This window comes from Capricornis sumatraensis, chromosome 12 (genome assembly GCF_032405125.1).
Source record: "Capricornis sumatraensis isolate serow.1 chromosome 12, serow.2, whole genome shotgun sequence".
NCBI classification, from domain to species: domain Eukaryota; kingdom Metazoa; phylum Chordata; class Mammalia; order Artiodactyla; family Bovidae; genus Capricornis; species Capricornis sumatraensis.
The window spans coordinates 82,117,788-82,144,254 of record NC_091080.1 but is presented as its reverse complement, the minus strand read 5'-3'; the positions used below and the strand labels follow the sequence as shown (position 1 = coordinate 82,144,254).

The 26,467-nt window shown below is 43.2% G+C and overlaps 1 protein-coding gene across 1 annotated transcript in view; it reads right to left on the bottom strand.

Annotated features, from left to right (window-relative positions):
• Positions 1-760: 760 nt before the first annotated feature.
• Positions 761-26,467, bottom strand: part of HS6ST3 (heparan sulfate 6-O-sulfotransferase 3) — a 710,365-nt gene continuing 684,658 nt past the window's right edge. Inside the window, exon 2 of the mRNA XM_068984594.1 lies at positions 761-1,469. Within this exon, the coding sequence (XP_068840695.1) occupies positions 761-1,469 (709 nt within the window). The remainder of the gene's footprint in view (positions 1,470-26,467) is intronic.

The following is a 26,467-nucleotide window of genomic DNA, read 5'->3' as shown; positions in this document are numbered from 1 at the left end:
ATAAGCATGTTCTCTCCCTTACTCACGTTCCTTTCTCTGGGGCCACAGGCACATGTCTCCTGAATCTACCAGCCTTTCCTTAAAAGATGGGGGAGAAGCATGGCTCAGGGATAAGATGCAGAGGATGCGAGTCTGCAGTGATGGTCAGTAGCAGGGTAATCGTGTTGAAAAACAACCATAACAACAAAACACGTTACACTGCTTATGATTTTAAACCACATTCAAATAGAGTTCAAAGATGAGAGCCAACATCCAAGAGAGTTGGCATTAAACCTCATGGGAAGGCTGAAAAAGCCTTCTCTTCCTCTCTCTTTCAACAGCAGTATTTCCATTAAAGAGACAATATGAACCAGTCAGTTTCAGCAGAACATCCAAGCCATAATTTGGCTTTTCATGTGTACTTGGGTAGGTTCCAGTTGCCCAAACTACAACCTGGGCTGCTGCTGCGAAAAAACCCCAAGGACTCTTTCCTTTGTTGGTGCTTTGCCCCTTGACCTTCTAAAGAGGTCTATCCCGTTGGGTGCATTCCTTACCCTACCTAATATCACAGATCGACAAATGTCAGAAAAAAAAGAGAACCAGATGGATCATCTCTGGCTGGAAAAAGGTGAAGACAGAAAGGGAGCAAGGCGGGGGGCCGGGTCCCAAACAAGCCACCTACGGGCCAGACATCCTCGGCGTGGTCCCACATTCTGCAAGGTGAGGTCAGTGTGCTGGCTCAGCCTCCCCCTTCCGCGGGAGGAGAGGGCGGGGGGGTCGGTCACCATCTCACCACCTGGCTGTTGTAGTCCTCCGTGACGGCCCCCTCGGGGTTCCCCTCCTGTTTGGGCCAGCGGTGGCCCCTGTGATCTCGCTGCAGCCTGCGCTCCCCGCGTCTCCTCTGTCGGTCCCTCTGGCGCTCCAGCTGCTTGGTGCGGTGGTAGCGCTGCTGGAAGAGATCCTTGGCGTACTCGTAGAGCTGCACGTCGAGGAAGTTGAGCTCCTCGATGCGCCGGCGGGCGCCCTCGTTGATCTCCACGTTGGAAGCCCGCGTGATGTTGAACTGCGTGAAGGGGGAAATGAACTTGAGGTTGAATGTCCTCTCAAAGAGAAACTGCGTCTTGCGCTGGAACTCCGTGAGGCCGAAGAACGCCATGTTCTTGAGGTTGCTCTTGGCGCTCTGCAGCAAGATCGCGTTCCTCTCGCTCTCGTTCATGAAAGTCAAGTTGTAGCAGCCCACCAGGCTGAGGTCGGCCAGCATGCGCACCTGGCGGTTGTTGGCCAGGTTGTAGGTGCAGTCCATGAACTCCCGCAGGCTGACCCCAGACCAGTCGTCCCCCGGGTAGCAGGTAGGCAGCTCGTCTGGGGTGGGGCTCCTCCCGTCGCACATGTGGAGGGAGGTTTTCCAAGTGGCCCCTCTCTGGACGTGTTTCCACTCGCTCAGGTATCGGGACACTGGATCCCGCAACATGGTGATGTAATAGAAATTCCTGGAAGAGATGAGGGGGAGAGCGTCAGTCCTCCAGAACTACAACCCTGGGAACTCGGGCCTCTGTGGCCTTTATATCAGCACTGAGTCAATGGACTTGGATGCCGAATGGTCACCTGAGAATGTCCTGCCAGTGCTCACGTGAGAGGCTGTTAGGCCAATGTTCCTCGCTGTGCATGTTTCTATAAACATGCATGCATGGGTTTTCAGTACCATTTGCTGCATTTTTTCTTTCGGCTACAGTGTGGGCAGCCTACCCCAGTATTCTTTGCCAGAAGAATTCCATGGACAGAGAAGCCTGGTGGGCTATAGTCCATGGGGTTGCGAAGAGTTCAACAGGATTGAGTGACTTTCGCTCACTCACAGTGTGGGGAGGGCTGGGGTTGGGGGAAATAGTTCATGCCTTAATGCAGTAATAATTCACTGATAAATTACAACTGGCAATAATACCAGCTTACTTTTAGAAGACTCACCATGATTATTGAAAGTTATCACCCAAATGATATTTTATCTGATCCCTAAAAGGTACTTTTGGAGTAGATATTGGGGACTATTTGATAGGGAAATATGAAAGGGGGTTAAAATGATTTATCCAAAGCCAGGAGACTAGAAAGAGCAAAGCAGAAAGCCAAGTCTCCTTAATCTTTTTTTGGGTTAAGAGGTAGGTGGTGTAGGGGAAAGATGTGTTGTATGGAGACTAATATTTACTGAGCACTTATTACATGCTGGAAACTGGACTAGGTGCTTTTGAGTACTGGCACAGATAACCTTCAACATAACTTGTAAAATGGGTTTTATCATGACTTTAAGAAAAAAACAAAACAAAACAAAACTGAGAACACAGAGGTGAAAAACAGCCCAAGATCCTAGAGCAAATGAATATTTGAACTGTGATAAAATTTTAGGCCTATTTGATTTCAAAGCTTCTGTGCTTTCTTTGGCAGCAAATTTAAAAAACAAAAAATGTAACTAATTTTTATTGAATGCCTATTAATTGTCAGGTGCTGTGGTTCTTACAATCATAGGTGTCATCTCATCTAATGGCACCTAATGGAACACAGAGAAGAGATACATTTTATAAACGGTTAGCTTCAGAATGATTAGGTAAAGATCAGGGTACAACTGGCTCAAAAGGACAAGAGCGATGTGAAGAGGCCAGAAGGGATTTGGAAAATCGACAGATAAAGACAGCAGTAGGCATTAGAGAAAAGCAAATATTGATTCCAAGTCAGGAAAATCCTTCTCATCATTTGAGCAGCTGCCAATGGAGTGGGCTGCCCACCCCACCTCTGTCACCAGGAGTGACACTCAGGGTTTGCCCTGGGCAGACAAAAACATCTCTGAAAAGTTCTGAAAAGAACATTGCTTCCCCTGACAATCTAAACTGTACTAAAAAAAAATTTATAGCTAGTAAAAGCAGTGACAAAAATAAGGAATTGAAGTGTTAGTCACTCAGTCACGTCTGACTCTTTGCAACCCCCGTGGAGTGTAACCTGCCAGGCTCCTCTGTCCATGAAATTCTCCAGGAAAGAGTGCTGGAGTGGGTAGCCTATCCTTTCTCCATGGGACCTTCCCAATCCAGGGATTGAACCCGGGTCTCCCACATTGCAGGCTGATTCTTTACCATCTGAGCCACCAGGGAAGCTGGCACTCTGTACTCTTTTTTATGCTGCTTTTAAAAAAGGAATTGATGAGGTATATTTAAAACAATACACTTACTCTGTTCAGTTATTTTGAATGTCTAGCCAGACAGTTTTGAAATGTGCTAAAGCAACTGTGGTGTTGGAGAAGACTCTTGAGAATTCCTTGGACTGCAAGGAGATCAAACCAGTCCATCCTAAAGGAGATCAGTCCTGCATATTCATTGGAAGGACTGGTGCTGAAGCTAAAGCTCCACCTGATGCAAAGAACTGACTCATTGGAAGAGACCCTGATGCTGGGAAAGATTGAGGGTAGGAGGAGAAGGGGAGGACAGAGGATAAGATGGTTGGATAGCATCAGTAACTTGATGGACGTGAGTTTGAACAAGCTCCAGGAGTTGGTGATGGACAGAGAAGCCTGGTGTGCTGCAGTCCATGGGGGTCACAGGGTTGGACACGACTGAGTGACTGAACTGAACTGAAAGAAAATCCAAAATCTTAAGTAATACTCTCATCCCTTTAAATCAGGAAGAAGAATGTACTGAAACCGGCACAGCAAGGCCAGCCTGAGCGCTGCTTTGCCAATCACCATTTTTACATTACTCTATTGTCTTTCCTGATGACAGACTGACAATTCCATCAACGGGGGAAAATTTCCCAAAAGGTCTGAAGGGAAAGTTGAAAATGACTGACATTGTTTCTGGGCTCCACAAGGAAATGCTGACAATAAAGATTTTCAGGATATTATATGGTTGAATGTTATATGACATGTCATTATTAATCCTGCTTTGGTCCTATGTTGAAACTTGTTCACATTTCGGTTCTACAAGCAGAGACTTATTTTTATTTGACAATTATATAATAAATATATAAACACAATGATGATGATGGTGGTTATAATGTAACTTAGGTGAGTTAAGGAACACAGAGTCATCAGGACAGAATACCTTAAATCAGACAGATCTTTGCTTGGAGAAATAAGATCACAAATGGGAAATTTATAATTTTTCTGGTTAGCTGGATAAAATGGAAAATGAACAAAAAAGGATTTAAATAAAAAAGATGGCAATCAATTGACAAGACTTAGCCCCATTTATGCATCTCAAATTTATACACAATCCAAATTTTTAACATAATCATAAAAGCTGTGAGATTTTAGGGCTGAGGATGACAAATGTTTGTGGCATAAAGGAACTGGAACCAGCTGCTGGAATCTGAGAAGCTGTTGTCTCACTTCGGAAAACTTGCCAAAGAATTCCCAGTGTCTTTGCTCCATCGCAAATGCACATGGTCTCCAAGCTGACTGAAACTAGCTTACACTTAACATGGTCTTGGCTTCAAATTTTATTCAGTGTAACACTATGTTGAAACAATGATTAGCCAAATTGTAGGGCGATGTTTATACAAGTAAAATCATTCTTAAATGTCTGCAGGTTCTACCAGCCAAATAGGTCAGGGGTCCATTTGTAAGTAACACTAACTCTGACATCAAAACACAAAAATGTACTAGTGCGACATTCATACTGATAAAGTACAGAGTTGTCCCCTCCACGGTTCTGGAGCCAAGTGCCTGAAAGCATTTGGGTATTAAAGTCAGATATATTCTCCTGTATGCTTTGTTTTGTTCAATCCTGCAAAGCTGTCACGACAGAAAGCTAAAAAGAATAGGATTGAAGAACATCCAACTATTGAAGGAAAAAAAATCACAATTTGATTCATCAAATCATTTTTTCTCATTTCTATTTTTTTCTGTACTTTTGTTTGCTTTTCTACTCTCAGCCAGAAAACTTCCAGGCCACTGATGAAATGACGTTCACCTCCAGGCCACAGGTCCAGCCTCATATGTACAAGCTTCCCTCCAGTCTCATGAATCTCCTCCCCACCCCCAAATAATGGAGACTCGTTTTCTCCTGCTCCTGCCCAATTCAGTTTCTAAAGAAAATTCTTTTTAAAAAAAACTGAATATTTAATTTTTTATTTTATTGAAAAAAATTTTAATTTTATATTAAAGTATAGTGGGCTAACAATGTTGTCCTAGTTTTAGGCAGACAGCAAGATGATTCAGTTATGCATCAACATGTATTTATTCTTTTTAAAAGTCTTTTTCCATGTAGGCTATTACAGAACATTGAGCAGAGTTCTCTGTGCTATACATTAGGTCCGTGTTGATAATCTATTTTAAATATAGCAGTGTGCACATGTCAATCCCAAATTCCCAATCTAGCCCAATCTAAGGAAAATTTTTAAAAATACCCTGAAACCTGCAACTTTCCTTTTCAAGCCTTCCTTGTTCAACAGCACAATGGAGGGCAAAACAGAGATCAGAGAAGGACAAGCAAACTCCCCAGGAGAGGCTGTGGGGCCACGTGCAGCTGTCCTCACAGAACCCAGTCCCTTTTGACTCAGTCCCCTAAACAGAGGCAGAGCGCCATCTGTTCAAACACTTAAACACTATTTGAATTGTTAAATACTTTTCAGTTATACTCTCCCCAGATTTTGAAACATTAACAAGTAAACTATTATTTTCTCCCTTCACCTATCCATTCACTCACCTAGGAATCCTCCAAACATTAATTGAGCCCCCAGTTTTTTGCCAAGCACTGGCTTCCCAGGTGGTGCTAGTGGTAAAGAACCTGCCTGTTAATGCAGGATATGTAAGAGACATGGGGTTCAATTTCTGGGTCAGGACGATCCCCGGGAGAAGGCATGGCCATCCACTCCAGTATTCTTGCCTAGAGGATCCCATGGACAGTGGAGAGTCTGGCAAGCTATGGTCCATACACTTGCAAAGAGTCAGACATGATTGAATTGACTTAGGACACACGTGCACATGGGTCTAGGCAGCAGGGACCCCAAGATCACCAAGACATGGTCCTCAAGGAGATCTCAGGCACCCAGGGATTTTGGTAAAGTGGGACAGATGCTAACCACCAAGTTAAGGGACTGTTCTGCCAGTCTCCCTGGATCAGAAAGATCCCAAGGACAGAGACTTTGTCTTAATGACAGCTTGCTGCCTGCAGATTTCCTGTTTGCCAGCTGCCTCTTTGAGAGTTTGGACAAATTCATGTAAGAATGTCTGAAAAGCAATTACAGCTCTTTAGAATAATTATTCTGGTGAGCCCAGGGTAAAGATGGCATAGCCTTATGTACTTAGGAAACTTCGGGCTCTTTGGTTAGTTCAGTGATCATCTCAGCTGATGATTGTTATAGAACCCATCATGGCTTACTATCGGAGAAGGCAATGGCACCCCACTCCAGGACTCTTGCCTGGAGGATCCCAGGGGCGGGGGAGCCTGGTGGGCTGCCATCCATGGGGTCGCACAGAGTCGGACACGACTGAAGCGACTTGGCAGCAGCAGCAGCATGGCTTACTATAGTGCAAAGACTAGGAACATGTGCTCAGCTATAAGGTAATCCTGTTAAAAAATTCAAAACACAGCGCAAGGACATGACTGCCTTCCCTCAGTCTTTGAGTTTTCCTTTGCTCATTTGCATCCTGCTCATCTTTCCTGGCCCAGCTCAAGCCTCATCTCCATCTCCCCTGACTTTGCCAGCCTTGAGGGTTTATTACATCACTTACTGCACTTTTAACATGCATATGAGAATCCTGTTCACATCTCCCCTTTAAGTTCCTTTTTGATAACTGGACCCCACAGCACCTCCACAAAGTCCTGCCCACTGCAGATATTCAGTAAATGAGGCTGTGGAAAAGAAATGACCTTCAAAGGAGATAAGTGTCTTCTAATGACTAAGGTTAATATTGCCTTTGACAAATAGGCCCTTTTTTTTCCCCCTAAAAACTAATCCGATACTATTTTTGAACACCCAAAACATGTGAAAAGAGTAAAAAGACATAAAATCTTCTAATCCATCCATCATTCAATCATGATGGTTAATATGCAGAGAGAGTCATGAGAGACTTCAGGTAAAAGGCAGAATTTCATATACCAGATAATTATTAGAAATGAGATTTTTTAAATGCTAAACTTAGTAGTTTTCTTCCCTTCTGCTTTAAGAACCTGTGTTTCACCAAGCAGTTTATTGTATTTATAATTGCTCATTTCTTTAATTAGCAAGTCATTTAGTTAACATATGGCTTATTGAGGGTTTGTGTGTGTGTGTGTGTGTGTGTGTGTGTGTGTGTGTAAGGAGCTGCTCTAGGAAATGAAGAGAATAAAAAAAGAATAAAATGGCCTCAAAGTGTTATAAGTGTAAGAGTGGTAAATTAGAAAAAAAAAAAGAGGCATTGATTAACAAGTTATGGAGGTAAGGAGTGGACAAAGAATACTTCAGAGAATATTTCAGTAGGTACAGAGAGCAGCGTGGCCTAATGAGACCAGCGAGTTCATGTTGTGCATTTCATTGAACGTTTGCTAATAAATGAATGAATGGAAAGAGGGACGTAAGCTCCAACTTACTGGAAAAGACCCTGATGCTGAGAAAGATTGAAGGCAGAAGAAGTGGGCAGCAGAGGCCGAGATGGTGGGATGGCATCACTGAATGGACATGAGTTTGAGCAAACTCCAGGAGATGGTAAGGAACAGTGAAGCCTGGTGTGCTGCATGAATGGGGTCGCAAAAAGTCGGACCTGACTTGGCGACTAGCAACAATCGGAACAGGGGGCTTCCTAGGTGGTGCTAGTGGTAAATAACCCACGGTTTTGTTCCCTGGGTCAGGAAGATCCTCCGGAGGAGGGTATGGCAACCCACTCCAGTCTTCTTGCTTGGAAATCCTCATGGACCGAGGAGCCTGGCGGACTACAGTCCATGTCACACATGACTGAAGCGACTTCGCATGCATGCAGGCTAACTGGAACAGGATGCTGAGGCCAGTTTGTCATGAGCTCTGCATGCACCTGTGGCTAAAATAGGAAAAGTGTTGACGTGGGAAGCTTCACGGAGCAACAGAGTTTATGGGGGACAAAAGTAGGCAGAGACCAGGAAAGATATTGGACAGCCCTGGTGAGAGACCAGCAAGGAAGAACCCAGAACTATGGGCACTGATGAGAAAGAATCAAGGATGAATTAGAGAACTATCATAGGCTCCACCTTCACCGTTCATTCCCCTTCCTCGGTCAGCCTTCTCTAAACCACCTTTTCCTCCTTCGTATGTCCTTCTTCCCTTCTATCTAATCCTTCTAATCCTTCATTTCAGTTCTGTGTTGGAAAAGAGGCAGCACAGGTATGCACTCAGAAACGGTGAAGTGAGGAGTAGAAGGCCCTGGAATCACTGTGCCTGTGCTGATTAAAAAATATTCCCTTTCATGAGGTTATGACATGCCTATCCAATAAGCACACATTTGAAGAAACATAAAATGCCAGGTTCAAGACTGAAGGTGGGAGGAGAAGGGTATGACAGAGGATGAGATGGTTCGATGGCATCACCAATTCAAGGGACATGAGTCTGAATACATTTCAGGAGTTGGTGATGGACAGGAAGGCCTAGCGTGTTGCAGTCCACGGTCGCAAAGAGTCAGACACTACTGAGCAACTGAACTAACTAACAGTGAGGGTTAGTAAGCATATTCCTTGCACCACCAGCGTAATGCTTGTAAAATCAAGCAAAACAGTTAATATCACCACAATCGACAGTTCAAAGCATTCATAGAACCCAGCTCATCTAGATACTCCTTCCCTCAACCTCCTGTGATGACCTAAGAAGGTATCCCCTCCCCCAACCCCACCCCCAGAAACCTGTGCTGCTCAAGCTTTTATCTTCATTCTGGTGGCCAGGGAATGTCTTATCCCTTGAGCAGGCTTTATACATCACTCATCCTTCAGCCTTCAGAGCATCTGATACATGACCTTGTACATCCTGGGTGTTCAGCTGTTCAATGTAGATGGAATTAAAAAAACAGATACATTTTATCAGCCACCATTTTAGGAATTCTCATGGTGATTGTCACCAGGAAACTGAACTTGTCGGTGCCTTAACCTGCAGAAGTAGCCCAGGCTGATTTCCCTTAGCCTAGACCTTATGAAATGTATGAGAAACAATCAATTTCTCCTCCTTCCTCTTGTCCTACAGACTTTTATTTTGAAACTTATTGTTCTATGTGTTCTGTTTTAATTTTTCCAATGTTGTATTGATTTCTGCTGTACAACAACGTGAATCAGCCATAATTATACATATATATATCCCCTCCTGGTTGAGCCTGGCTCCCCTCCCTATAAGGTGGCCTTGAGGACATTGAAGGAGCTCTTTGGTCTTCAGCAGGGAGCAAGCACAGATGACCAGTCCATCCTAAACACAAGCTGATGTAACTGACTGGGACCCCATGGGACCTTTGGGCGTGGGGGGACAGGTTCCCCCATATCCTCTGCTTTAGCTCCTCTCTGAAGTAAATGTGTTGTTTACTTGCTAAGTCGTGTCTGACTATTGAGACCCCATGGACTGTAGCCCCTCTGTCCAGAGAATTTGATAATAGTATTTGATGTACATTTCCTGTGTTGTTTTACAGATGTAAACAACCTCCCCTTCTCCAGCCAGTGGAAGATGCTAACTACTTAATAACCTTAATGGGTTTCCCTGGAGGCTCAGAGGTTAAAGCATCTGCCTGGAATGCAGGAGACCAGGGTTCGATCCCTGGGTCGGGAAGATTCCCTGGAGAAGGAAATGGCAGCCCACTCCAGGCACTCCTGGGGCTAGGTACTTATACTTAAGGTCATCAAAGTCACTCAGTTGTGTCTGGCTCTTTGCGACCCCATGGACTGTAGCCTACCAGGCTCTTCCCTCTATGGGATTCTCCAGGCAAGAGTACTTGCTACAGGCTACAGTCCATGGGGTCGCAAAGAGTCAGACTGAGCGACTTTGATGACCTTAAGTACACAGCCCCAGGCCTTCTGGAACCTAAAGACTGATAAAGTTAACCCCTGTGACCCCACCCTGCTGCCTCACCATCAGCCAATCAGAGAGCTGTGCACCAGCTGATCACAGACCCTGTGACCCCCGCCCCTTACCTCCTCACCTGGCTTTTTAAAGTCCTTTGCATGCCAAGTCGTTCCAGTTGTGTCCAACTCTTTGCAACCCTATGGACTGTAGCCCTCCAGGCTCCTCTGTCTATGGGATTCTCCAGACAAGAATACTGGAGTGGGTTGCCATGCCCTCCTCCAGGGAATCTTCCCCACTCAGGGATTGAACCTGTGTCTTTTATGTCTCCCACATTGGCAGGTGGGGGTTCTTTACTGCTGAGCCACCCTAAAAATCCTTTGCCGAAACGCTTTGGGGAATCCGGAGCTTTTAGGTCAGGAGCCACCTGTCTCATCCCTTTGCAGGGCCCTGAGATAAACCTTTCTCTGCTCCAGACGCCTTCATTTCAGTTTGTTTGGCCTCACTGTGAGGCCACGTGAACTTGTGTTAACAATGTGTGCATTTTTAAAATGTGAAACTTAGGTCTCCCACCCCGCTGTGCTGTGTGCAGGAGTCATTTTCCAAATGCTCAGAATGGAATTAATTTCTTGACTCTCTTTAGAGCCGCTCATTATGGACCGCCCATTCTTCATTATCTCAGTGGAGTATTATCTGCACTGTTCTGTATCTGATAGGGGGAATCACAGCACTTAGAGCTTGGCAATCAGAATGCCCTTTGACACAGTGATGAAAAGCCCTTTGATTCCAGTCTTGAAAACAAATTAAGGGATTTAAGAATGATGTTCTAAGCAAATGGGAAATTGGGAACGATGATTGTTAAGTGTTGTATTAAAGAACTCTCAGAGGCTGACAATGGCGTCTGTCAGAGCCATTGGTTCTAAGGATGTCCGGCATTGTGATGAGAAAATGGGAACATTCACATATCCTTATCTCGCCCCACACAGAAACCACTCGTTCCCCCACCCAGCTGCCATCACCTCCTCCCTGAGGGTGACTTACTTACAAAGCAGCCAGACCCTTTTGACTGAGGAATTTTTATCTGACTTATTACCCAAAGATCTTGACTCTTTTCAGTTGGGAGGATATTGGGGAGAGGAAAGCCCATAGCGCTTCCCTCCAAAGGCGAAGGCTCTGTGTCCTCTTTTTCCCAGGGTACCTGGTAACATTAAAGAGAGAATACTTTGGAGGTAGCTGGTTTTTCTTTTTTTTTTTTTTCAATCATTGATCCCCACGCCTAACCCCAGTTAGAAATGCAGTACATTGACATTATGGAAAATATGAGCAAAGAAAAAACAAAAAAATAAGAGAAGAGAATGAAAATTACTTAGAATCACGTCACTAGGATATAACCACAGTTAAACATATATTTCTTTTACAGATTTGAAATCATACTGTACATTGTATTTTTAACAAGTATTTAAAACTTAAAAGGGCTTCCCAGGTGGTTCAGTGGTAAGGAATCTTCCTGCCGATGCAGGAGACACAGTTTTGATCCCTGGGTTGGGAAGATTCCCTGAAGGAGGAAATGACAACCCACTCCAGTATTCTTGCCTGGGAAATCCCATGGACAGAAGAGCCTGGAGGGCTATAGTCCATGGAGTCGCAAAGAGTTGGACACAACTGAATAACTGAGCAATACCTTAAAAATATGAGGGGAATGTATTTTCCATTTTATTTAATGTTCTTCCATAGGAGCATAGTGTTCCAAATATGGAGGTACCGTAATTTATGTGACCAAGCTCCCAGTTTTGGACAAATAAGTTGATTCTATTTGGAGTGGGGGCTACTAGAGACAATAATCTGATAAACTCCCTAAACCATAAATATTTGGGCAGAGAATAAATGGCTAGAATTTCTGACTGGCTTCCTAGGTGACTCCAGTGGTAAAGAACCTTCCTGCCAATGCAGGAAACAATGGAGACTCTGGTTCGATCACTGGGTCAGGAAGATCCCCTGGAGAAGGAAATGCAAACCCACTCTAGTGTTCTTGCCTAAAGAACCCCATGGACAGAGGAGCCTAGTGGGATATGGTCCATAGGGTTGCAAAGAGTCAGACACGACTGAAATGATTTAGCATGCAGAATTTCTGAGTCAAGAGAATTGCCCCCATTGGCTTCCCTGATAACTGAGTTGGTAAAGAATCTGCCTGCAATGCAGTAGACCCCGTTTTAATTCCTGGGTCTAGAAGACCTGCTGGAGAAGGGATAGGATACGCACTCCAGTATTCTTGGGCTTCCCTTGTGGCTCAGCTGGTGAAGAATCTGCCTGCAATGCAGGAGACCTGGGTTCTGTCCTTGGGTTGGGAAGATCCCCTGGAGAATGGAAAGGCTACCCACTCCAGTATACTGGCCTGGAGAATTCCATGGGCTGTATAGTCCATGGGGTTGCAAAGAGTCACACACAACTGAGTGACTTTCACTTTCATTCACTTTTCATAATCAAAATGCTGAAGTATAGCCAACCACAGTCAGCAGAGCCAAGGACAGAGCCATTCCGTGTGACCTGACATCACGGGGTGTTTGGGGACAAGTTCATCTGAAAGCAGAGGAAAAGCCATGAAACAGGCTCCTGGCTCTGCCCTCTCCCAGCTGGGCCAGGAAAGATGCCCTGTTCAGATCCTAAGCCTAAAAGATGGACATCCTAGGACAGCCAAATGGGGTTTGTGATGTGGTGCTAAGGAAACAGTCTTCCAAAAAGATTTGTTTATTTTACACTTAATGAGCAGCTGGAATATCAAATTAGAGGCTAAACATTTGTGGAATCAAATCCCACTCATCAACACTGGAGCTATATTAAAGCCGACATCTAGCTCAGAAAGAGGGAAGTTCCTCACCCGATTATATTCAGTACCAGTACTTCTGGACACAGCCTCCCTCTTGTGATGGAGCTTTTCTGCAAGTCTAGGTATCAGCAGGGCTTTCCAGGTGGCACTGGTGGTAAAGAACCCATTTGCCAACACCGGAGACATAAGAGATGTGGGTTTGATCCCTGGGTTGGGAAGATTCCCTGAAGGAGGGCATGGCAACCCATCCCAGGATTCTTGCCTGGAGAATCCCAGGGACAGAGGAGCCTGGTGGGTTATGGTTCACAGGGTTACAAACAGTCGGACACAACTGGAGTGACTTAGCACAGCTATCAGCCAACTTTAATAATGGGAAACTGCACATGTCACTAAACCAACCAAACAAAAGCACAAAATAAGATATTTTTGGAAGATACCAGTCATTGGTAATTTCTCTAAGAGGAATAGTCAACACCCCCACCCAGTTCAACCAGAAAAAAGAAGGTAGAATTTCTCACTATGATGCCATTTTAAATCTTGTCACACGGATTCTTTGTATTGACACAAATCCTGGGAGCCTCAGACTCACGAAAATACCATGATTTTCAGGTGCTTGTCATATTTGCTTTCAGTTTCCCCCAAGTGGCCGCTGCAAGAATAAATTTCAGGGAATGCATGTTCCAGGGACGTGTTTCTGCTATCTTGCTGAGTACAGTTCCTCCCAGTACAGTTTCAGATGTGCCAGGGAGAGTCCTGCTCTCATGCATTATTCAGGGACTTCTGTGATTATTTGGTTCAGAGGCGCCCTGCTTTGCTCTGCCGCACTGGGGCTTGGGCAGGAGGAGTTCTCTAGGCTCTGCGCTCTGCTCTGCAGAGCTGTGGTTTATGCATGCGGGCATCCACCTGAAGCCTGGAGCAGCCCCGGAGTGAGATAAGGCCCAATTCAATCTCAGGCGCAGCTCTAATCCCCAGCCGGGCAACGCGGAACACCAGATAGTACACTCAGATTGTGTTATTAGTCCATGCGTGTTCAGTCGTGCTTGCTCTTTAGTTAATTTCTCAGGCACTGCTTTTAGGAAATGTGGGAATTTCCCAGTAGCAGCGAGGCAGTGTCTTCATTGTCATTGTTTTTTAGCAGCTGATTTGGAAAAGAAAAAAGAAGTCAATCAGGGTATTCCTTCAAGGTCAAGGCGTTTTGATATTTAGGTTTATAGCTCACAGCTTGGGTACAGGTTTTCCTAAAACATTGCAAGAACCAAAAATTTAACCACCTGTGTCCAGATTTTGCTATGTTCTTCCATGAAAGCATTTCCCTAGACTCTGGTATCAGGTCTGGGCAATCATTTTTAACATATTTAACAAAATACTTAAGAGAGTGCCGCCTGATTCCTTCCCCTGCCAGTTCTCAAAGAAAGAGTGCCTTGAAGGTCATCCCCCCGGCAACAGTTTTTTTAAAAAGACTTTTTTGATGTGGACCATATTTAAAGCCTATTGAATTTATTACAACATTATTTCCATTTTATGTTTTGTTTTCTGACCACGAGGGATATGGGATCTTAGCTCTTTGACCAGGGATTGAATTTGCACCCTCCCACCTCACCCCACCCCCCGAATTGTAAAGAAAAGTCTTAACCACTGGACCACCAGGGAAATGCCCCCTCCAGGCAATGATTAAAAGCAAGCTAAATGGAAAACATGGAAAGTTCCATGTGAAACAAAAATTGTTATTAATAGCAATAATAATAATGGATAACATTTACTGAGTACATACTATATCAGAGTGAAAGTCGCTCAGTCGTGTCCTACTCTTTGAGACCCCATGGACTATACAGTCCATTCTCCAGGCCAGAATACTGGAGTGGATAGCCTTTCTCTTTCTTCTCCAGATGATCTTCCCAACCCAGGGATAGAACCCAGGTCTCCCACATTGTAAGTGGATTCTTTACCAGCTGAGCCATAAGGGAAGCCCATTATATCAAAGTACAGTTTTAAATGCTTTATTTATTAAAATGAAAATTGAAATTTTTATTGAATTTTAAAATCTAATGTATTTATTGGAAACAAAATTGGGACTAATAGCCATCATAATAATGGACACCATTTATTGAGTGTGCACTATGTCCAAGAACATTTCTAAGTACTTCTATTAATCCAAAGTGGCGCTAGTGGTAAAAAACCTGCCTTCCAATGCAGAAGACGTAAGAGACGTGGGTTCATCCCTTGGGGCTGGGAAGATTCCTTGGAGGAGGGCATGGCAACCCACTCCAGTATTCTTGCCTGGAGAATCCCATGGACAGAGAAGCCTGGCGGCCTACAATCCATGGGGTCACAAAGAGTAGGACATGACTGAAGCGACTTAGCATGCGTGCATGCATAGATCATGTAACTCAACACTTTGAGTTACACAGGCTTTTAGATGATGTCTGACATTTCATAAAGTGATGGGAGTTCCGACAGTCTCCTCCACTGTCTTGTGTCAGGCTGTTGTAGAGATGCTTTGTGACTTAATGCATCAATGGTCTGGGCTTTTGTTGAAGTCAAAGCTCCAGAAGCAAAATTAGCATCTTATGGTGAGGGATCTGTGTGTGCCTGTGGGTAAATGGGAGTGAGGCAGCATACTGCAGGGGCCAGCTACTCAGAGCTTAGGAGCAGTCCTCAACACAGTTTTCCTGAGTTCAGCACACCCTCTCAACCATGTAAAAAATTCACACTTGAGTAAAGAATATTAGAGACAAGGGGGAATTTACCGCAGTTCCATTCATTTCTTTTTTCTTTTTTTTACCATTTTTTTTTCTATTAACATCTAGTTCATTTACAATGTTGTGTTAGTTTCTGCTGAACAGCAAAGTGATTCAGTTAAACAGATATATACATTCTTTTTTTTAATATTCTTTTCCATTACAGTTGATCGTAAGATATTGAATATAGTTCCCCATATCACTCCCAAGTAACCTGGAAGACAAAAGCTGTAGTTATCTCAGGACAATAAAGTGTGGTTAGAAATAGCCATGCAAGACAATTCAGATGAAGCCAAAGCTCCTGCGATGCCATAATTCTTTTTCTGTTTTTAAAATAGGTCTTTTGAAACACAATGCTACAAAGGTGTTCAAAAAAGGTTCTGGGATCCTGACGCTGGCTGTTCTGACACCTTTATTCAGGAAGAGAAGATTCAAGAAAAATACGAGTCAAGCTCAACCATTGGGATGGAACATTAGCCAACAATTTCAAACACGTTGGGAACATCACCTAAGGTGGCACGGAAAGAAAATAGGTTTGAAGTTAGAAAGATATGGGTTTCAATGTCAGGTCCACTTCACATTTGATGTGAGCTGGTCAGTGTATATGACCTCTAGGAGGCTTAGTGTTCTCATCTAAAGAGCCAGGGTATAAATGCTTACTTCATAGTGTTGAGGGAATTAATGATTAAAATAATGACTATAGAAAGTCCAGCAGTAGCTGCTGCATAGCAGACCCTCAACATAAGTCCACACTCTCCACTTCAAAAGCTTCCCTTCTCCCATGGATATCAGAGCTTCAGAAGCTACCCAATACAGTGAAATTTTAAATATTAAACAAGCTGCGTTAATAATTTAAAAAATAGCTGATAGTGCTTTTCTATTTGTATAACATACTTATGGTTTTCCAAACACTTTCCTCATCCATTATTTCACTTGATTCTCAGTACAAAATTATGTCAGAGGCAGAATTTACAGATGAGGGAACTGATGCTCGCAGATATGAAAGGATGTTCCCGAGATCAAACAACTAGTGGAGCTGAGACTTTTTCCTTCTTCAGCTATGAGACAAGTTTATTTACTTACCTGAAAGTATTTATTGATTATGTATTTGATGCTAAACATTATGTTAGATTCTTGGGGTATAATGGTCCACAAGCCGCAGCCTGACCTCAATAGCTGACTGTGAAGTTGTCTTATTTTGTGCTAGTGTAGTTAAGAGTTAGAAATTATGATATTAGCTCATTCTATGTTTAAGGATTCCACTGGTTTGTACACTAGCTCATGTTCTCTTTGAAAACGCACTGAAAATGGAGAACCAGAAGAAATGCTAGGATATGGATGGCTTTGCGCGTGCATTCTCGGTCGTGTCTGACTTTTTATGACTCCATGGACTGTAGCCCAACAGGCTCCTCTGTCCATGGGACTTCCCAGGCAAGAGTAACAGACTGGGTTGCCATTTCCTCCCTCCGGGGGATCTTCCTGATCCAGGGATCAAACTTGCTTGTCCTGCGTCTCCTGCATTACCGGTGGATTCTTTACCATTGAGCTACCAGGGAAACCCGGATACACCTTCAGGTAATATTTGAAGTTGTGGGGAAAAAGTCATTCTGGAATAATACATTATTGTTTCTATGTAGGCAGTTTTGTGGACTTCTGTTTGGAGGCACTAATATGTGGTGGTTTGTCCTTTTGGGGAGCCATAGCCAGTGACGTTCATTGGTTAGAGCAGGGGTCCATGGACTGTTAGGAGCCTGGCCACACAGCAGGACCTGAGTGGCCGGCAAGTGAGCGAAACTTTGTCTATATTTACTGATATTCCTCATCGCTCACAATACTGCCTGAGCTCTGCCTCCTTTCAGATCCACAAGGGCATTCTGGCCAGTTGTATAATTATTTCCTTATACATCACAATGTAATAATGGAAATAAAGTGCAGGATAAATGCTGTGTACTTGAATCATCCCCAAACCATCTCCCTGCCCCCTGCCCCCCAGTCTGTGGAAACATTGTCTTCCTTGAGATCAGTCTGTGAGGATGGCTATGTTAGAGGACTGCAAAATAGTGATAATATAATCATATACTTTTTTATTCAAATATTAGCTGCCATGCTTCTATAAAGGCAAATTCTCCCAATCTCCGTAAACTATGGGATCCTCCGAGGTAGATGAATGTTTGACTCATTTTGTGTACTGGCTTGCAAAATAATAGCTTGCTTGCCTAGAATCCTTCAAAAGGGCTTTTTGTTGATGCTGCTTGTTTGTTTTCATATCATTATGAGCTCATGAATCTAAACATATTAAATGAGTTTCAATACACTGAAGTCATTATTCTTACTGATGTTCAAATTATCAAATTTTTGATCAGTAGAAACTTATGAAGGATGTACCCTAAACCCCCTGGGTTCAACCCCTGTAGCCATGTACGTGTCTTCTTAAAGAACCTTGCACCAAAGATCAAGAAAGATGGTGTTAGAGATGGACATTTTCTGCAGGTCCTTAGGAATGGAATGATTTCTGCTCAGCGTCTCTTCCTGGCCAGTATTACCTGCACACCACAGTCTCCTTTTTCACTCCCCACCAAGCCAGGCAACTGCAATTTGTGTTCATTACACCTATGCATTGAAGGGGACATGGACCAGATGCCATCTTTAACTATCATATGTCCTATGGAGGCCCGAACATCAGGGGTTTTCTCTTTCATTTTTCTTCTTAAGCTCACATGCACGGCATTTTCCTTGGCGCTTGGAACAAAAGGCAGGGCAAGTGATTCATCTGTGACCAGATGCTAGTGTCACGATATACGCGAATCTAGGAGAAACCAAATGATGCTGCAGGAAATAAAGCAGAGCCCTAGTGAGGTTCTCGCCAAAATCCACTTATTCACGATAAGAGCCTGAGCTCCTTCCAGAAGCCCAGCTGACCACATGGATACTCAGTGGCATCTTTCAGCTACTCAGCCACGGTGCATTCCAAAGCATGGCTGTAATTCTGCCTAATTAATAACACAAAGACCGAAATGCAGGAAAAAAGAAAAATACATGCAGGCTCATTTAAACCTCCCAGAAAAAAAAATCAATTGGCTCTGTCTAAACTTTACCTGGGGTGACCCTTCATCAATTGAAGAGCAGAGCACAGCAGCCTGAAACTGCAAATATTTTTTCTTCAGGAATGATTGAAGCCTCAGACAGGAAATAACTTTCAGTATTCATTTCTTAGAGATTTTAAAACACTCAAACAAGAACACTTATTTTCCCACCTTCCTCTGCTATATGTAAGTCAGGGATAATAAGCTTTAAGATATTTAAAAATAATGTAGCTTGGAGCTGCGCTAGAGATGGCTTCTACCTTTGTGCAATCAATACCTGGATTAAAAATCAGAGGAAGTATCCTTTAAGAAATGGAATAACACAACCGCAACTCCCTTGCTTTGGGAACTTCCCCAAACGTATCGTCTCTGCATTTATTATTTCGCTTGGTGATAAGAATCTGAGTTTAAGAATCATAGAAAAAGAAGTAGCCTGTCCTTTTAACGTTGACACCAGCGACCATCTCTGCATCCTCCGTTGAAATGATGTGGAATCTAAAAAATTAATCCAAAAAAATTAATCTAAAAAAAAACCCCAAACTCTAGAGCAAGCAAACAAATGTAACCGAGAAGAAAGGAGGGGAAGAATGAACGAAAAAAGCAACAATAAACCGGCTCAAAGCTTTTCATCCAGTTTTCAGGTTCGGTTTATGACAGCCACAAGAGGGCTCTCAAATCTTTCCAAATGCAAGATAAGTGCTGAGAGATGTTTTCCTAGTAATTAATTTTCACAAATCAATATTACCTATTAATGTCCATTATAGAGACAAGCTTCTGACTTCTGACACTTTACGCTCAAGTTAAAGAGAGACTTTTCTTACAAAAATTCTAGGAGCCCTCAGTGATTTGTAAGTCAAAACCAAAAATGAGTTGCACCTGTGATTTCCTGTGTCTGCTCTAGCATGAAAATTCCCAACACTGCAAATTTCATCAAAGGTTAAAACTGAATTTGAAGCACTGTGTATATAATGGAATACATTGACCTCCAGTGGATTTTAAAGGCTATTCCGCCTCTTTTTGCCACATCCTGCATTCCCCAAACAGCCATGGACGCTGACACACCAAAGTTAAAATGCAGTGACCCTCTCCCGGGGCAGTGAGAAGTTTCTGCAGCCATTAGTTTTGGAGGTTTTCAGCTCCCGCTGTGAGCCTGATGCCGTTGATGGTGTTTACAGCCTGCACCACAAAAGACACGTGGAAGACAGAAGGGATTTTAATTTCTGTTCAAGCTGAAAGGTAGGGCAGAATAGTATATAGCATAATAGATAATGCTGCACGTGGGAAGAATGGGAAGTTTCAGCAAATAAGGACAGACTGGAAACAGAGCTTTCTCAGAGGTCCAGCAGAAGACAGAATACCATCTGTCACCCCAACACAGGGAGACTGAACAGAATATCCCATCGGGTTAGTTAAAATATCAAAACCACCGGGTGCAAACTCAGAAAGCCGCTTTGACATGGGATGACTCTTCTGCGCCTAGTCGCTCAGTCGTGTCCGCCTCTGTGACTCCTCTGTCCACGACTCTTTGCTGATGGCCTTTGCTCTAATGGTAAAATGACCTTAAAGACAGGTAAGGATGGGCAGCAGTTCTATTGTCAGAGGGCAGGAGTGCTTCCCTGGCATTGTGGTTTTTCTGGCCAGCCTGCAGTCCTGGACCTCGGTTGGCACCAGGAGGAAGGCTGAGGAACATGGGGGGCACCGGCTCGGGCCACCGTGTCACTCCTGATCAGAGTGCCCACACCTCGTGCTCGTGCGTTCACTCATCTCTGAAATTAAGAGTTATAGAGTAAATTCCTAGTTCAAGAAGGTTAGTGTTCTGCGTCTGACTTGGGCGCTCAAGAGAGGTGTTCTGGAGAAACAAAGTTCTGTCTTAGGAAATCTTACACTGCTTGGCACGTGCCCTCAATACAAGTGGAACCCAACCTTGGTGTAAACTATGTGAATGTTTTTAGCTAATACTTTTTGGAGTTGGTGGTTCCCCAAGTTTAATTTCCAGTTTGAAGAGCAGTAATCCCTCTTAATTTGCCTTAATCCTTCTCTTTTAGAATTCCAAAAAGTGCCTTCTAGGAAGCATGATGTATTTTTCAGATCTAATCCAGATTCCGTTTAAATCCTTCCTCTTTGACACTTTAAGAGTTCCTTTCGTGTTTTCCCACATTTATCCCATCTGCTGTGTATACTTTCCCTCATTGACGCAGCCTTGGAATATTGCCCTTTTGGTGGTACAAACCTTGTTAAAGCATTTCAGCCATGACCTCGGATTGACATCTAGTCTAGGGATTGTGTGCACAGACAAGAGCCTTCAGCTGGTCCTGACTCAGAGTCCTGCCCTTCCAGAGCGGCAGGTAAGACTGAGACAGACCCTATAAAGGAGGGGAAATCCCATCAATCAGCTAGAACCATCCAGATCCTTCACAGGTGGTAGGGCACTTTGGTTTTGGACAAAGCACATCAGTCAAGTTAAGGATGTATCTTTGCAATACTTTTTGATCTCTGTGCTTCAAATAACTCAAGGTCATAAAGATAGGGAATTTCCCCCCCTCTAAGAGGAGGCCAAATATTACAGGCTACATGTTTGTGTCCCCCCTAAAATTCATATGTTGAAACTCTAACCCCTAATGGATAGTACTAGGACATGAGTCCCAAAGGTGATTAAGTTTGGATGAGGTCATGAGGGCAGAGTCTCATGCTGGGATTAGTGTTTTCACAAGAAGAAAAAGAGACCAGATCTTACTCTCTCTGCCATGTGAGGAAACAAGAAGACAGTGGTCTGCAAACCAGGAAGAAGTTCCTCACCACACATGGAATCTGCTGGCATCCTGACCTTGAGCTTCCCAGACCCTAGACCTATGAGAAATACATTCCTGTTGTTTAGCCACCCAGTATGTGGTATCTTGTTGTAACATTGAAACTGATTATTAGAGCAAAGGTGGGTGTTCTACAAAAATAAGGGAATTCTTTCTCCATCAGGCTTCTCCTCTCATAGAGCATTTGATGACAGTAGTATGTGACCACGCTAACACCAGATCTCTAAAGAAATTAAATGACTAAACAGTCCATTGCAATGAAATAGTTTGGGAGTGAGGCTTGGAGGACTTGCCTTTCTCAATTTAGATATCACTAGCCTAACTACCAGTTTTTAATAATCCACAGAAATCCCATCATTGATTCCTCACCAAAAAAAAAAAAAAAAAAAAAAAGTTTTAGGTTGAATTGTTTCCTCAAAAGATGGTGAAATCTTAGCTCCCAGTACCTGTGACTGGGACTTCATTAGGAAATTGGATCTCTGTAGAGAATCAGGTAAAGATGAGGTCATTAGGGTGGGCTCTGATTCAATATAACTGGTGTCCTTATGTGCGTGCTAAGTTGCTTCAGTTGGGTCTGACTCAGCAATCTGATAGACTGTAGCCTGCCAGGCTCCTCTGTCTATGGGATTCTCCAGGCAAGAATACTGGAGTGGGTTGCCGTACTCTCCTGCAGGGGATCTTCCCCACCCAGGGATTGAATCCATGTCTCTAACATCTCCTGAATTGGCAGGCGAGTTCTTTACCACTAGCGCCACCTAGGAAGCCCCGATGTCCTTATACGAAGAGGAAACTTGGACACAGAGATAGACCACGTTAAGAAGGAAGACAGTGTGAAGACCTAGGGAGAAGATGGCCATCGATAAGCCAAAGAATGTCTGAGGCTACCAAAAGCTAGGAAAGAGCCTGGGACAGATAGTCGCTCCAAGCCTCGGAAGAACCAACCTTGCCTGCGCCTCGTCGTGGACTTCTAACCTCCGCAGCTGGGAGAGAATAAGTTTCCGTTATTTAAGCTTGTAGCGCTTTAACTACAGTCGCAAAAGGAATGCAAGGGAGATTTTTATTGGAGAAGCAGGTGAACGGACATAATGGCAGAGGAACTCTCACTGCCTGCATTCATTAGAACTGGGTTTATTTATACATATGAATGGAATGATATTAAGGATGATTAAGCATGTGAGGAAAAAATGAGCAAACAGAATAAGTGCCTAGAAGAAATCGGTAATTTAAGAAACAAGAGTATTATTATGACTACCGAGAGAAGTGACTGCACCATTGCATAAGAATTGGATAGGAGGAAACAAAACACAAGATTTCTTAGAAATTAATTTATATGTTGGGCCTGAAAATAAGCAATAGTCAGAACAAACCTGCCAGATATGATAGGGAGGAGGAGGATGTGGGAAATAGGAGAAATTTAATTAGGACAAAAAGTGATAGATTCTACAGATTTAATGCTCATCTAGAAAAGATTCCCAATAGAAAGTAAAGAAAAACAAGAAAACACAGAGGAAAATAATAAAAGTAAAAACAGGATATCTCCTAAGCCTGAAAATACATAAATTTTCAAACTGAAAAGGCCTGTGGAATTCAAATGGTATAAATAAAATTTTAGAAGTCTAAATATAAAGATCCAGAAAGCTTCCAGAAAGAGAAGGACCTAAAAAGAATTAAGATGGAATAAATAGCAAATTGCCAACAATTTTTAAATCAGAACTCCAAAGGCTAAAAACATTGGGTCAGTGCCATTTAACTTCTGAGGGAAAATGATTTTAAATATTGAATTTTCTACCTAGTCAAATTATCAATTAAATGTAGAATAAAAAAAAATACTCATATGCCCAGAAAATTTCACTCCTCTACACTTTCTGGAAAAAGAGAACTGTATTTGAGAAACTATCCCAACATAAGTAAAAGGGAACTCATGAAATAATGATGGACTCTAACAAACTTATTTTAATGTCTTTAAAGGAAAGATTTACAATGATGACAATTCAGGCATCTCCAAGGTATATGAGGGGAAAGGGGTTCTCTTTCAACAAATACTAGGATTCTAGGATTGAATATTTTAGATAATAAATATGAAAGAGGCATAGAATTTTTCTCTCCACAGGATGAAAGAAAGGCAATCGAATTCTAAGAAAAACACAAAGCTGAAAGAGAAAGTCACAACTATACGCAAAGCAAGCCAAAACAAGACATTATTTCAAGGACTAAATGGAATGCAATGTATGAGAGGAGAATCCACCTTACTTCAGTGGAGGTCGGAGGAATCAGTGTACATTTCCTTTTTTTTTTGTAAATCTGTTCACAATAGTGGATATTGTACACAGTCACATTAAGCATCTTGCTTACTGGTGTCTTAGTTTTTCATTTTTAGAATCATCCTATAGAACAAGTCCAGAAGTCTATATTACATTGGAGGCTAGAGTGCAAATTTGAACTGTGGTGTTGTAGAAGATGCTTGAGAGTCCCTTGGACTGCAAGGAGACTCAACTAGTCTATCCAAAAAGGAAATCAGTCCTGAATATTCTTTGGAAGGACTGATGCTGAAGCTGTAACTCCTATACTTTGGCCACCTGATGCGAAGAACTGACTCACTGGAAAAGGCTCTGATGCTGGGAAAGATTGAAGGTGGGAGGAGAAGGGGACAACAGAGGATGAGATGGTTGGATGGCATCATTGACTCAATGGACATGAGTTTGAGTAGACTCCTGGAGTTGGTGATGGACAGGGAGGCCTGGTGTGCTGCGGTCCATGGGGTTGCAAAAAGTTGAACACTATTGAGTGACTGAACTGAACTGAACTGAGAGTGCAAATGTTCACAAAAGCCTTACAGGATGAAGGTGAGCCCAATAGATGCTAAGGGTGAAGTGGATTGATGGGGGTGAGAGGGAACATAATGTGCCTAAATTTCCTCATTTTCCATAATGAAGAGTCAAGACATCTCTGGGTGATGGAGAAATAAACAAAGCATTTGTTCCTTGAATGCAAGTACGCGCTGATCCCTGTGGAGGCAAGAGTAGAAGCAGCATGCTCAGCTGTGGCCCAGGTCTTCCTGATTGGACAGTGACAATACCCGTGACAGAGAAGATGGAATAGATCCTTCTCGAGATGGAAAGTTGCAAGTTGATGCTTTTTGCTACCTTTGCCTTCAGTCCAAATTACATTATATGGGACAGACGTTCCTAAAGCTGAATGTAGAGTTCATACCATACCCCTTTTATCTATTTTTAACACTTTCTTTCCTAGTTTTGCTTTTATTCCTTTTTGTCAGATCCGAGAATGGCTGTGGGGCAGGTACACCTGCACTGACACTACTATCTTCCTGGAAGAAAATTGCAAAAATTTATCTTGAGACTCAACTAGCCTCAGAAGCAAAGGATTTATATATAGCTCCTCTGCCAGACCAGAAATAAGATGAGAGAGCTGGCAGAGCTGAACTCACAGGTACTGAGATCAGAGAAGAGGAACAGAAGGAATCAGGCCTCACCATCACCTGAATCCTAAGAAGCTGATAACCCTATATCAGATTCCTTCAGGCTCAAATCTGCAGGAGTCACTGACAACATAGAACCTTCCAGCAAACTCTAAGTCAGGTATCAAAGATACGTCTCCAGTGTCTAACACCAATGCCTACAGGGTGTGTGTGTGTGTGTGTTCAATTTTAAATACAAAGATCATTCATCATATTCAGAAAAAGAAAAGACACCATGATTGGTTAACAACTTTATAATGATCAGTGAAAGTTGCTCAGTTGTGTCTGACTCTTTGTGACCCCATGGACTGAAGCCCGCCAGGTTCCTCTGTGAATGGGATTCTCCAGGCAAGAATGCTCAAGTGGGGTGCCATTCCCTTTTCCAGGAGGTCTTCCCTATGATGATCAGAGCTTCAACCAATTGTTGGAGTAATCAACATCTCAAAGCTTGAAGAATAAAATGGAATGGTTAGCAAACTAACCATTGTTATAGCAAAACCTGCCCCTCTGTGCAGCTCTTCATTGTCTCCATGAGGAAGGAAAACAGGTTATCTTAAGAGTCAACTTCAGAATTCTTTGCAGGAGAAGAACTGAGTTTGCAGAGTAACTCACCTACATTGGTGTGTGTATGTGTTTATAGAGCAAAAGCTCCAGAGCTCAGCATGGAGGGGCTGGAATAAAATGAGGACACGGATACTTTTGAAAAGAAGCTAACATGAATTTGGAGTGAAGGGAAGTAAGAAGGAAAAAGAAGTTTCAAGAAAGAGAAGAACAATGTTAGGCCACACATTACGATGGAGGCAGGAGGGGAAATATTAACCAGCAGGCAGCTTCTGGAGACAGAGTGGTGGGAAGACTTGTAAAACAGAGATGACTGATTTTTTTTTTTTAATTGGAGTATAACTGCTTTACAATGCTGTGTTAGTTTCTGCTGTACAATAAAGTGAGTCAGCTATACGTATACATATATCCCCTCCCTCTTGGACATCACTCCCACCCTCCCCATCCCACCCCTCTAGGTCATCACAGAGCACCAAGCTGAGCTCCCTGTGATAGACAGCAGCTTTCCACTAGCTAGCTATTTTACCCTCAGTCGTGTATATTTTCATTTTCATGCACTGGAGAAGGCAATGGCAACCCACTCCAGTGTTCTTGCCTGGAGAATCCCAGGGACGGGGGAGCCTGGTGGGCTGCTGTCTATGGGGTCGCACAGAGTCGGACACGACTGAAGTGCCTTAGCAGCAGCAGCAGTGTATATATGACAATCCTAATCTCCCAATTTGTCCCAGTCTCCTCTTCCCACCCTGGCTCCACATGTCCACTCTCTCTGTCTGTGTTTAAATTTATTTCTGTGATTCTGTCTTGGAAGTCCTCTTTGGCACCCCACACCATCAGCAGTCTGTTAATCTAACATTTTGCACTGGGAGGAGACTGAGGCCATCTAGGAAAAGAGGTTGAATTTTTGATCTGTGCCAGAGTTGAAATCTCATTGAATTCAGGCTGTCAGCAAAAGGTGACCTTGAAAAGAAATGAATTCCTCACTGGGCACAGTAAATTGGGGAAGGATATCTGTGTTCCTGGCTGTCCCACAGATCCTGTTTCCA